The sequence below is a fragment of the Simochromis diagramma genome, unplaced genomic scaffold (genome assembly GCF_900408965.1).
Source record: "Simochromis diagramma unplaced genomic scaffold, fSimDia1.1 OVJJ01000703.1, whole genome shotgun sequence".
Classification (NCBI taxonomy): Eukaryota; Metazoa; Chordata; class Actinopteri; order Cichliformes; family Cichlidae; genus Simochromis; species Simochromis diagramma.
In genome coordinates, this window is record NW_024386914.1 from 586,006 (window position 1) to 600,088 (window position 14,083).

General features: G+C 40.3%; 1 protein-coding gene across 7 annotated transcripts; it reads right to left on the bottom strand.

Moving 5' to 3' along the window:
- Positions 1–3,731: 3,731 nt before the first annotated feature.
- LOC120736340 lies at positions 3,732–10,097 on the bottom strand. Of its 7 annotated transcripts, none has more exons than XM_040036386.1 (4): positions 9,808–10,097; positions 9,425–9,511; positions 6,555–6,883; positions 4,752–6,322 (listed from the first exon to the last, which is right to left on the bottom strand). In XM_040036386.1, the coding sequence occupies exons 2-4, from the start codon at positions 9,498–9,500 to the stop codon at positions 6,104–6,106; spliced, it is 624 nt and encodes a 207-aa protein (XP_039892320.1). In that variant the 5' UTR covers positions 9,501–9,511; positions 9,808–10,097; the 3' UTR covers positions 4,752–6,103. The 7 variants fall into 7 exon arrangements, 4 of the variants coding, with proteins under 4 accessions (XP_039892320.1, XP_039892319.1, XP_039892323.1 ...); XM_040036385.1 differs by having other exon boundaries at positions 9,618–10,097; XR_005696473.1 differs by lacking the exon at positions 4,752–6,322 and adding an exon at positions 3,732–3,777 and having other exon boundaries at positions 6,561–6,883; positions 8,280–10,095.
- Positions 10,098–14,083: the final 3,986 nt, after the last annotated feature.

Sequence of the window (14,083 nt, forward strand, 5' to 3'; positions counted from 1 at the left end):
AGCTACATAACAGTACAGGTAATGACTTGTTTATGTTGCATATATGGTTTGTGTCACGGCTGCTGAGGCGAGCCGTGTGGAGTTGGAAGAAGGACCCAAAATGCAGGCAGTGGATGAGATGCTAATGAAGTTTATTTACAAAGGTGTAGTGGCAGACAAGCAGTGGGGCATGACAAATAACTGAAGACACCTAAACTGGGAGAACTAAAATAATAGACCTGGAAGCATACGACAAAGGGATGAGAAGCAGAGAGACGCAGCCAAGGAACAGGACACCGTGGACCACAGGGTACCGCAGACTGACACGAAGTAACACAGACGAACCAGCAACAGGCAGGAGAAAACACAGGGCTTAAATACACACACCAGTAATCAGGGGATGAGAGACAGGAGGGCAACACAGCTGGGAGAAATCAGAGCTGACGGGACAGGGGAAACGTAAACAGAACACACTCACATCAGACAGAGACCTTCACAATAAAACAGGAAACTCAGACACGGGGAACCAAACAAGACAGAACTAAACAGACAGATTCACAAACAGACGGGGTGACACCATAGACAGACAGAGACACAGACGCAGATTCAGAGGCAGACCAAACATAACACATAGAACTCAAACAATAATAATAATCATCATCATCATAATAAACTAGAAAATGATAACAAACTAAAAGCGCTGGGTCACCAACCCAGGACCATGACAGTTTGTAAACTTACAGTCTGTATAGCAGGATGCAGATAGACAGCAGAGAGACGCAAACCTCCCAGCACCCTCTTAGTTAGGACATCAATGCGCTCACTAAGTGTATCGGTGATTACATAACCTTCTGCACTGACTCTATTGCACTGACTCTATTGCCCCAACTCAGACTTTCCATTGTTACCCAATAGAGCACATCCCCACTGATTTAGCTGTAGTAAGCCTGCACACACGGCCTCTCTGTGTGAGGATCTAAACGTATTCTACGCTAGATTCGACACAGCGAACACCATGAGACCGGACAGTGTGCGCACCGCGGATGACGTCAGTGCGCACACTGTGTCTGAGGAGGATGTGCGGAAGTGCTTCAGGAAGCTGAACGCGCGCAAAGCTACTGGTCCGGACGGGATTCCCGGCCGCGTCCTCAAGTCATGCGCGGCTCAGCTGGCTGGAGTGTTCACACACATCTTCAACCTTTCCCTCTCTCTGTCTGTAGTCCCAGCCTGCTTCAAAATGGCCACCGTCGTCCCTGTACCCAAATCCTCCACCATCTCCTCACTGAACGACTGGCGACCTGTAGCCCTGACCCCCATCGTAAGCAAATGCTTCAAGAAGCTGGTCAGGGACTTCATCTGCTCTGCACTACCCGACTCACTGGATCCTCTACAGTTTGCATACCGCCACAACAGGTCCACTGATGATGCCATAGCCCTGACACTACACACTGCCCTGTCACACCTGGAGAAGAGAGACACGGATGTGAGAATGCTGTTTGTAGATTACAGCTCAGCATTCAATACCATCGTTCCCTCGAAGCTGGACAGGAAACTGCAGGATCTAGGACTGAGCAGCTCCCTCTGCAGCTGGATCCTTAGCTTCCTGTCTGACAGACGCCAGGTGGTCAGACTGGGCAGCATCACCTCATCCCCCATCACACTGAACACTGGTGCTCCACAGGGGTGTGTACTGAGCCCTCTTCTATACTCACTCTACACCTACGACTGCACGGCCACTAACAACTCCAACATCATTGTGAAGTTTGCGGACGACACTACAGTGGTGGGTCTTATCACCAACGGTGATGAGACAGCTTACAGGGAGGAGGTCAGCGCCCTGACTCACTGGTGTCAAGACAACCATCTCACCCTCAACGTCGCAAAGACAAAGGAGTTGATAGTGGACTTCCGGAGGTGCAGAGAAGTACACACCCCCATCACCATCAACGGCGCTGCTGTGGAGAGAGTGAGCAGCTTCCGGTTCCTTGGCGTACATCTGGCTGAGGATCTTACGTGGTCAGTACACACAAACAAAACAGTGAAGAAGGCGCAGCAGCGCCTCTTCTTTCTCAGGAGACTGAAAAGATTCGGCATGAGCCCCCGCATCCTCAGGACCTTCTATCACTGTGCCATTGAGAGCATCCTCACTGGATGCATCACCACCTGGTATGGCAACAGCACCGCCTACAACTGCAAAGCTCTCCAGCGAGTAGTGCGGTGCTCTGAACGGATAATTGGAGGTGAGCTTCCCTCCCTCCAAGACATCTACAGGAAGCGCTGCCTGAGGAAAGCGGGGAGGATCATCAAGGACTCCAGTCACCCCAGCCATAAACTGTTCAGACTGCTTCCATCAGGAAGGAGGTTCTGCAGCATCCGGTCCCGAACCAGCAGACTGAGAGACAGCTTCTTCCATCAGGCCATCAGACTGCTGAACACTTCATAGACACCTCAGCTTCACTACTGGAACTTTAACATTATGCACTCCATACTGTACAGTAATGCCACTGTTTTGCACATATTCAACTCTGTATATTCTTATATATTTTATTTATTGTTTACTCTATTTAATTTGTAAAATATGTGTACACACACACACACACACACACACACACACACACACACACACACACGTAGAAAAATATTTAGTGTACACATCCAGAAATGCATATACTATTATATATTGTACATATATTTATTAGTTTCAGATGTAGCCATTCTTGTATTTTGCTTGTTTACATTATTGTATTTTGCACAACTCTGTTGCTTGTGAAGCTCGCACACAAGAATTTCACTCACATGTGCTGTACCAATGTACCTGCACATGTGATGTGACAATAAAAGTGATTTGATTTGATTTGATTTGACACTCTTTGTCCCTGTCTCCACATTGCACTATGGCCTCCTGTGAATGTCATTGCACCTCTTTCCCACCTATCCCTTTCTTTGATAAACTCTTCATAGTGAGTGTGAGTCTACAGAAGGTCCCAGTGCTGTCCAAGACATTTTGCATTGTTCCTGTACCAAAGACACCACATCCCATTCGCCCCCAGGATCTCCCAGGATCAGGTTACCCACCATCGGGAAGCCTAGCGTTAACTTTCATTGAGTGGAAAAAAGTTAGTGTTTATCATCCAGCTTCACTGTTTATATTATGCTAACATAGCTGTGTTGCTAGAGATCACGTAGCACATCATTATATACCAGCCAAACTTCAGTAACTCTACAAACGTCACTGCTGTTTAGTTTCTTTTCTTCATTTATGTCGGAAGTGATAACAGAGCTGTACGTCTCAATTTGTTTCAGAAATCTCTCGGTCAGGACATGGTATATTATATTTAGGTGGAAACTAGTGAGCTAACTTCCTGCTAACTTCTAACTCCGTTACATTTAATAAATTCTGTTTCCATGGATGCCTGGATGTTAAACTTAATTGTTACACCTGGTAAAGCAGCAACACTGATCATTTTAATATAGATTAAATAATTTAGACATTATTTAAAGAGTTGAAATTAGAGTTTTTCAACTCTCAGTGATGCCGCATTTCTCGTTTGACTTTGGGACCTGCAGCAGAGTTTGGGCCCAGACACGGCTAATGACATCAGATTTAAAGACCGGATAGTGAGGCCAAACTGGGATCCCCTCAGTTCGCTTACCAGCACTGCCTTGGAGTTGAGGACATCCACCTACACATCTAGATGCCTCTCTCGTGTCCTGGATTGTTGATTACTGACAGAAAGATCACAATATGTGCATCTTCAACATTTTGTGTCTAACAAGGCGATCAGCAAAACAGGGGTACTACAAGGGACCGTCCTCTTCCCTCTTCAGTCTACACCACAGACTTCAGCCACTGCACAGAGACCTGCCATCTTCAGACGTTTCCTGATAACGTTGTGTAAGTTGGCCCCCCACCTTCTTCACATCAAACAAAATTAATGTCAAACGTTTGTGCTGCAAAAGTTTTTGTTTGTGCCTCTATCATTTTAAAGATACTAATATAAGTTTCTAGAGGTCATCCAAGGTCAACCAACCCCTTTTTTAGCTGTGAAAAGGTTGTGAAAAATAAACCAGCGTTGGATATTTTTTTTATCATGGCCACACTCTTAAAAATAAAAAATTAGGTTAACATATAACAGTCAAAATAAACTTTGCATTCCGTTTTATGTTTTCTTTACTCACATCAATAAAAATGGGTTAAAAACACCACTGCACTCCACGGGAAGAGCGAGAGTCGGCTTTATTCTCCGAAGCAGCTGGGCTCTTTTAACATCTGTCGGACAGTGCCCAGGATTTTATGAATCTGTTGTGGCCAGTGGCATCCTCTTTGCTGTTGCATGCTGGGGCAGCAGGTTGAGATTTGCAGATGAAAAGAAACTCAATAAACTGACCCACAAGGCCAAAAAGTTGTCAGGAGCTGGACTCTCTTAACGTAGAGACAGAGAGGTGGATGTTGTCCAAGGTAAGGACAATAGTGGACAATACCTCCCACCCACTCAATGACATGCTGGCCAGTCACAGGAGTTCAGTGAGAGACTGAGATTACTGATAATGTACGAATGAACGACACGGAAAATCCTTTCTACCTGTGGATATGTCTCAGTAGAACTCTTCCATCTAATGTACAGGACACATTCCAATAGCTCTCCACCCTTGATATTTGCACATCCCCTATTGAGAGAATTAAGTTTTAAAGTTTGGTAAGAGGAGTACTAGAGGGTAATGGTCTTCAGGTGCTGCAACTCTGGCCCTTTAGATAGAAAGAGCAGGTTGGGTTATCTGTTCCACAATCATTTTAATTAAACCATCATCAATGGAGCTCTGATATAAGGATTCTTGGTGCTCACAAGTACAACAACAAAGCCAGAAATTCAAAAAGACGTTTATCCATGCAATCAGTGCCTACCTAGCTTACATTTTCAAGTTATCAACAATAACTCTGGATTATGGACAAAGCCAAAATGGACTTTTTGAGTAAGAATGTCATAAAGTTTTCATGTGTCAGTTAGAATGATTATTTTCTTTGTTCCCTGATTAGACTAGAACAATTAAATAAATATATAAAAAATACATATGGTGATTGTACAGGGTTCAGGATGAGGTAAACCCTCATGAACAACAGTAACATCCTGTAATAGAGTCACAGAAACAATTTTTAGCTGATAAATCCAATGATCGCTGCCTCTGTCCTCATTCAGATTAGTATATTTTATTACAAAAATAATGAACTCTTACCTAACAGACTTCAGTGTCTGTAAACACCCACACTTGTGTAGATTAGAGATCCGATATCAATTGTACGATATAGGACATTAGAAAGTCTGACTTGACAGGAGGATTCAAAGAAAACCTGCCTCCTTCTCCTCCTCTACCGTTTCTCCTTCATCCATCCTCAAAATTAAAGCCTGTCTGCTGTGAGAGACTGAACCAGCAGAGTTCACATTAAATGGTCACTCTTATGGCTATATAGCATCACACAGACTCTGACATTTTAAAAAAAAAAAAAGACAAATACATCAGAAAAAAACAAATATTTACTTCAATCATTAACACAATTAGACAACATGTAAAAACAAATAATTTCATTAAAAAAACAAATTCCATATATTAGCATGTTTTTAGCATCCTAAATACTGCACAACAGATTTCATGATTAGATGTCTCCATAAATAAATACATGTTCAAATGTCCACCTTTGCACAGGTATAAAAACAGGTTCATTCTCTGTTGACAGTTTCTTACTTTATACAAACTCTACAGGGGTGATTTTTTTAACATCCACCTGGATGCTGGAGATAAACTTATCAACCCACACATGGAGGCTTTAAAATGTGGAGTCTAGCCAAAGGTTGGTGTCACCGTGTCCAAGTCCTTCATTTGTACAGTTTATAATTGTACCAGGAAAGTGAAGCTCTCGCCACGACCTGTTGATCATGTGTTTTATCCACACTAAAAGTTGAAGTTACAGGAACTCGGAGATGTGTCCATCCTGCTGCTGTGGTCATCATCTTAATGACAGGATGACGCTGTGGGAAACTCTGGTTTGTCTGATGTTCAGGGGTCCAAACCCAGAGTGCAGTTCATGTATTCATGAAAAAATAAAATAATCCGTCTCCGTCTCTTTCCGTTACACGGAGTTAAAAGAAAAAATGGTTTGCTTCAGACAAACGTCTTGATCAGCAGGAAGGTCATGAGAATTCTTCTCCTTGCATGTAACGAATTTATAAATTATCCCAGCAATGACTGCAAAGAGCAACAAAGTACAAACTGTCAGTCCAACTTTGAGTCCGACAGATTGATCCTCCTTCCCTCCATCCTCTGTGTCTCCTCCTGGCTGACCTGCAGGTGAGAAACAGGTGTGAGGTGTCAGCTGTCAGGTAGGTGATGAGTGAAGAACAGAACAGAATCCATTTCCTCTTCAAACTGCTGTCAGACATTATCTACTGCACTCTGATCACATCACTCAGACCAGCTGCTTTCTACAAAGTCTCATCAACATCTTTAGAAACAAACATCAACAACCAGGAAGCAGCTTCACCTCTGATCACACACACACTCAACTCTACTCACTCACCTGGATCAACAACAGTCAGGCTGATGTTGCTAAGTGATTTCCACGAGACTGTTTCGTCCTCGAAGACAAGACACTCGTATGTTCCAGTGTTACTCCTCGTCACATTCTTAAGGGTCAAAGACAGGTCTCCATATTTCATCTGTCTGTCCTGCAGATCCACCCAGTTCTTAAACGATTGATGTTGCCCTTGTGGCTGAGGTTGCCCTCTGCGGTTCAAATAGACATATTCTTCCCCCAGGTCAGCTTTGCGCCACTTTACACCTATCAAGTTGTTGTGTGGAGCTTGACATGGCAGAGTGACGTCCTTTCCAGATTCAGCTGTCTTTGTCTGGACTGAAAAAGGAAACAGAGAAGAGAGTTTACATTACATGAATCCCTTCCCTCCATCCTCTGTGTTCAGCTGTTTGAACTGCAGGTGAGAAACAGGTGTGAGGTGTCAGCTGTCAGGTAGGTGATGAGTGAAGAACAGAACAGAATCCATTTCCTCTTCAAACTGCTGTCAGACATTATCTACTGCACTCTGACCACAACACCCCGGCTAGCTATCGAGCTGGTGGGTAAAATATGTCTCCGAAAACATCAGAGTGCTTTTGCAAATATGTGATGTCTTTAAAAACCGAGCAGATATTTGAACTTTACACAGCTACATTCTCGCCTGAAAATATGTTAAAAGTTTGTTTTGTGACCCAGAAAGAGTAATATTAAAACTAAGTAGCTGCCGCCATTGTTCGAAACTGGAATAGGCTGGGCTGCGCTATGAATTCTGGGATAGGTTGGGCCACGAACGATACACCCGACCCATCCTTCAAATCCGGAGAAATGAAGGACCCATTTCTGGGCCGCATTTGTCGGAGTCTTCGAAATTGGACAGCCTTCGTCGTGTCGCATTGATGTAATGCGGCCTCAGGAGGATGTGGTTCCTGTATTTGGACACAGCTAGGATACTGGACACTGCTTCTTCTTCTTCGAGGTTTAATGGCAGCTGGCATCCTTGTACATGCAGTGCTGCCATCTTCTGTTTCAGTCCGCTATTACACTCTTAAATCCTACTTATTCCCGCGTCTTTTGGGATCTTACAAAGCTGCAAATGACTATTAAATTAGTCGTCGACGATTTTGATAGTCAACGTAATCGTGACTAGTCGAATAATTGTGGCAGCCCTAGTTTCATTTTAATAAACAACTTTTGTACACAAACGTCAACTCGACACCCACTTGAGATATAAACACATAGATCCTGCATCGAGCTTGTAAGATGTTCAGGGTGTCAGACTGTGGGATGCAATTTTTTCATTCAATGAGGAAAGATTCTAAAAGAAAACATGGCAAAAACAGGTAATTTTCTACAGGTGACACTAAGTTAAACTATAGCTTAATGAACAATGTTTTAATTATAATATATCATATATACAGTATGTTTAGTTTTTATTTAAAAGTGCATCATAAATACACTTATAACATCTGTAAGCACATTTCTGGTTAATAATGCAGCAAGTTATTCTTGGCTCTCTCTGTCTGGACACATTAATTTGAGTTAAGGGTATAAACTCACACCGTCATCTTCATCCGGGTTACCACACACACAAAATAGATTAAGCCTTGCCACACTCATCTATACAACTCCTCATTCAACAATCATTTTCAGTGAGCCAGCAGATCACACACAAGTAACAGTATAAGTGCATAAGTGCTAACAATATGTCATTGTTTTACAAAAAACTACTACTCACCCATGACACCTTCATGTTTCACACCCACCATTGGCTTCAATGCCCAAATCCCAAGTCCAGGGGGGTGTACTCATCCTCCTGTCTGCTCTCCTTCCGCTCTGGAGCACCAGTTTTTTTGTTTGGTTTTTTTTTTTTGGTTGACAAACCCAAAGAAAACAAAAAAACCCTTCAAAATGAAAATATTTTTCTTCTTCTCATTTTCCTCAGAGCTCCTCTTTTGCAGAGTTGCATAGGTTCAAGTGATGTATTTCCCAAAAACATTTCAAAAATGCCTTTTTAATCAGTGGAGTGTAAACTCCCCAAGTAAATCTTGCAGTTTGATATTTGGACATATCAGTAGAACTCATGTGGCGCCTAGTTTACTGGAATTCTGCGAGTATCCATCAGCAGCATCCAGTGTGACCTTGAAGAGGCGGCCCTCCTACTTTTTCGGCCGTGGGGGGGGGGATTTGATACACTACAACGCATCAGTCGCGTCATCTCTATTCACTCCAATGGATCAGTTTTGTTTTTTGTTTTGTTACAGCGATGGCAGACGGAGCACAAGAGAGAGGATTTTATTATGGATTTCAAAATCTTATCTGGTTTTCTTATTCAGTTCAATTTCATTTATATATCGCCAAATCACTACAATAGTCGCCTCAGGGCGAGCCCCCATATGGCTAAGAAAATGTCTGGAGGCAGCCCTGTTTGCAAGCATATTTGTGCCTGCGTCTTTTTTACCCTATAAAAACATCTGAACAAAATTAAAGAAATGTTATATATTGGCACTCTTGAAAGGCGTTTTTTGTACGTCTATTAAAGTTTTTAGCAGAAAATTGATAGCAGCTTCTCCCTTTTGACAGGAACGTTGTTTGTGGCTCAATGTTTGACAAGTAAGCACCGCAGGGAACTGTCTTCATGTTTAAACTCGCGACTCTCCCACTCAACGGCTCCCAAACCTCCGACCAACGCGCCATCTACGATGACCTGACGTCGCCACAACTTTAAGATTTTGGAACATTTTTTAACCAATAAAAGGCTTCGAATACTTAATCACACAAAATGACGTTTTCACGGTCAGCGGGGGTGATTTGTTTTGGAGTGTTCAGTGATGTTATGAATAACAAAACACGGTTCGGTTCGGCGCCGAGGCGAAATCTCACCGGCGAAAGTGGACGCGGTGGCGACGACAACGAGCATCAGAATCCAGCAGGGCCACGAAAACGTTAGAACAGCCATTTGCGCTTAACCTAAAACAGCAAAGAATGAGGAGGGAATAGACGCAGGATTAAAGTCACGGAGTCCAGTTAGTTTACGTTGCACAGTAGAGATTTACTCAAATATCCGTTTGTTTACCGTCGTTTTAAACTACGGCAGAAAATGATGTGACGTTGCTGTACCAGCTCGTACCGTGAACCAGTTAAAACGTTAGCGCTTTACAGATTATTAACGGTAAGTAAACAGCGACGGTCACGTTCAATGTGTCAGTAAAAACAGAGCAGCCGGCGAACGTTTATCTTTTAAAGGTTTTCCGTCAGTTACTCACGAGCTCTCAGCCAGGTACCGCCAACTCGACCACGGTGGAAACTACTCTGAATGAGCGCGCCGGTTCCGGTGAAGCTTCTTTACCGGCTCCAGAACTTTCTGGAGTTTTCCGGACCAGCGGAGGAGCCGAGACTGCTGCCAGATACATTAACCGACATTTGTTTATTCGTTTAGATTTTTAAGGTTCCGAAATTACATTAAAGTAAACATGGTTCGTTTAAATAGCTGATTGATGTCGTTCTTTTTTCCCAATAAAAAACTAAACTAATCACGCGGAAATCGTTCAGGAAGTCTGTGGGCGGTTCCCGTTCGAATAGGAAGTAAACAAACCGCTGTTTTTTCCTCTTCAAACTTTAGTTATAAAACACGCCGCCCCCAAAACAAACAAAACGAACTAGAAAGCACTTACAGAAAGGTACCGCACTAAGAGGATCACTTATAAGTAAAAAAAAAAAAAAAAACAACAACAACAACAACAAAAACAATTCTACCAAAATATGTAATTTACATAGACAGGAAAGAGTTTCATCTCAACTAAATTTTAAAAAGTAAAAGCACAGTGCTCCACTGGTTAGTACTGTTGCCTCCCAGCAAGAAGGTTGTGAGTTTGATTCCTGTGCTCTCCGGGTACTTTGATTAAAGATTTAAAAATGCCACTGTTCCCATTGGCAGTAATGTTTCAAAAATAATGTAACCATCTTTTTTTCCTGGACACCAGTCCTAACATTAATGTCAGTCACATTTCGGCCTACATGTAATATGTGTAACTACTTCTATGCTTAATATTTACTCTGTGACATGATGATGATGACAGTGGTGGTGGTGTCCAATGTTTGATGGAATTTACATAAAAATTGTTTTCAGGTTTACAGATTCTGTAAAAAGTTATTACGTATGCATGTTACAGCTGTCAAATATTTCAATAATTTTAACAACTGTATTTTTTTTATGTTCTTTGCATTACATTTTTACAAGTCTTTGGCTTTCTCCTGTGCATCAGTGACAAAACATGGATTACACCAATACGAACAAAGCAGGTACCAGTCTGTGGCCCGGGGGGTTGGGGACTGTTTTTCCAATCAATCAATCAATCAATCAATCAATCAATCAATCAATCAATCAAGAACTCAAATACACCTGGACGAAACAGCTGCATCAGTCAGACAGTTGCAGAATATGATCAATTGGAACTGAAAACATTTAACTATATGGATCACAATACACAGGACTTGGAATATGAAATAGATCCAACCAACAACTTCTTCTCATCTAACAATAACAATTGCTGCTACTATACAAATAAAGACTACAATCAGAGGATTAAAACTGAGAATAAATTATCAATTATCCACTTTAACTGTAGAAGTCTCTATGCTAATTTTAATCATATCAAAGAATATCTTAACCAGTTTTCACATGTCATTGCCTTATCAGAAACTTGGATCAATATGGAAAAAGGAACAGACTTTGAACTTAGAATATTTACATTACTGTACAATACCAACTGTCCAATAAAGCTATGTAGTAGGAAACAGAAACATATGGACTGTCCATGGATAACAAAAGGTCTGCAAAATGCATGTATAAAGAAAAATGCTCTATACAGAGAGTTCTTAAGAACGAGAACTAAAGATGCTGAAATCAGATACAAAAGATGTAATAATAGGTTAACTAATATACTTAGATTTAGTAAAAAGGAATACTATATGAAGCAATTAGATATAAATAGAAATAATAATAAAAGATTATGGGAAATCCTGAACAGTGTTATAAAACGTGGGACTGGACAAAAGAACTATCCCAAGTATTTCATTTGTAATGACCATGAAGAATACAATATGGATGTTGTGGCAAATAGTCTCAATGAATTCTTTGTAACTGCTGGACCAAATTTAGCAAGAACAATCACTGATCCTGGGAAAGCACAGGAAAAACCCGATACACTGATTGACAGAAATCCATATTCTATGTTTCTCACAGCCGTTGATGAAAATGAAGTTTTTGAAATTGTCAAAAAATGTAAAAATCAGAAATCTTTGGATTGTAATGATATTGATATGATAGTGGTTAAAAGAGTCATTGAGGCTATAATAAAACCATTTACATACATCTGTAATTTATCATTTCAAACTGGTCGATTTCCAGACAGAATGAAAATAGCAAAAGTTATACCTCTATACAAATCTGGGAACAAACACCATTTCACAATCTACAGGCCTGTCTCTTTACTACCTCAATTCTCAAAAATTCTTGAAAAACAGTTTAAAAACAGACTGGAAAAATTTATAGATAAACATAAACTACTCACCGAGAGTCAGTACGGATTCAGATCAAGCAGATCAACATCATCGGCACTATTAGATTCAATAGAATACATCACAAATTCCATAGACAAAAAGCAATATGTGGCTGGGTTATTCATAGACTTGACAAAGGCATTTGACACTATAGATCATGATATGTTAATAAGAAAACTGGAACGTTATGGTGTCAGAGGGGTAGTTTTAGATTGGGTCCGGAGTTATTTTTGTCAGGAGGAAGCAGTTTGTGAAAATAAATGGTGGTTGCTCCTTATGTATGGACATTGCTTGTGGTGTACCCCAAGGGTCAGTTTTGGGTCCAAAATTCTTCAACTTGTACATTAACGACATCTGTAAAGTGTCCAAAGTATTAAAAATGGTTCTCTTTGCTGACGATACAAACATTTTTTGCTCTGGTGATGATCTGCAGAATTTATTGGAGGATATGACTAATGAAATAAGTAAAGTGAAGTTCTGGCTTGATAAAAACAAATGATCATTAAATTTGAATAAATCTAAACTTATGTTATTTGGAAATAGTAGTTTAAATACAAATGCTAAGATTCAAATAAATGGTGCCGATATTGAAAGAGTCAGTGAAAATAAATTTCTGGGGGTAATAATAGATGAAAAACTTAACTGGAGAGCTCACGTAAGATATATTCATTCCAAAGTATCACGAAGCATTGCAACACTAAACAAGGCAAAACAGGTATTCGACAGAACATCACTTCATATTCTCTACTGTTCACTGGTTTCACCATACTTAAGCTATTGTGCAGAGGTCTGGGGCAATAACTATAAAACCACATTACATTCACTTTTTACTCTTCAAAAAAAAGCACTTCAAATCATCCACAATGCAGGGTTGTTGTTGTTGTTTTTGAAAGAAGGAAGTTATAATTTAAGGGGTTTTTGTAACTTCAAAACAATGAAGGTGCGTGTTTCTGTTTATGGAGTGAAACTGTGGAGCAGTCTGAATATGGAATTAAAGCAATGTCCAAACATAAAACTGTTCAAAAAGAGTTATAAAAATATGATCTTCTCAAACTATAAAGAAAAGGAAAATATTGAAATTAAGTGAATGTCTCTATTTAAAAGGAAGGAATCAACCAATCAAATGTTAGAGAAGCTGCATGGGCAGCGTTAACCCCACCCCCTGGGTTTGATGGGTGAGGCTGACAGATAAAATTATTTCATGATGAGAGCCAGGCGCCAGGACTGCCAAAATGAAATAAATAAATATATCATTAAATAATTAATTAAATGTGTCAATAATTAATTAAAATGTGAAATACATAAATAATTAATTAAATGTATCAATAATTAATTAATTAAATGTGTCAATAATTAATTACAATGTGAAATACATAAATAATTAATTAGATGTGTCAATAATTAATTACAATGTGAAATACATAAATAATTAATTAAATGTGTCAATAATTAATTACATGTGTCATAACTATTTGTTTAATTAATTAATTCCAATTTTAATTAATTATTGCCACATTTAATTAATTTTTTAATGGTGTATTTAATCAATTCATTATGGCAGTCCTGGCACTCCATAGTTGTCATCCGTTCTCGTAAAGTATAATCAGACTTTTGAGCGTTTGAGCCGCTTAGGCGCCATGTTTCCTCCCAGGTAAATGACGCTCCGCAATGTGGTGACGTCATTCGGGGCGACTGGAATCGATAAGGGAATCGTTTGTTAAAATGGCAAACAATTCCAAGGAATTGAAACAGTGGGAACCGGTTCTCAACAAGAACCGGCTTTCGATACCCATCCCTAAACAGAACTGAATTTAATTGAAGTGAATGTTATTCCTCACAGTTCAAAGGTTTTCATCTCCTACTTCCTTTAAACATACCAATATTTTCTTTTTTTTTTGATAATGAGCTAGTTTAAGAAATAATGTCTGTTTTATTAAACATCCAATACTCAGAAATGGCAGCTGATGTGAGGAGTTTAGT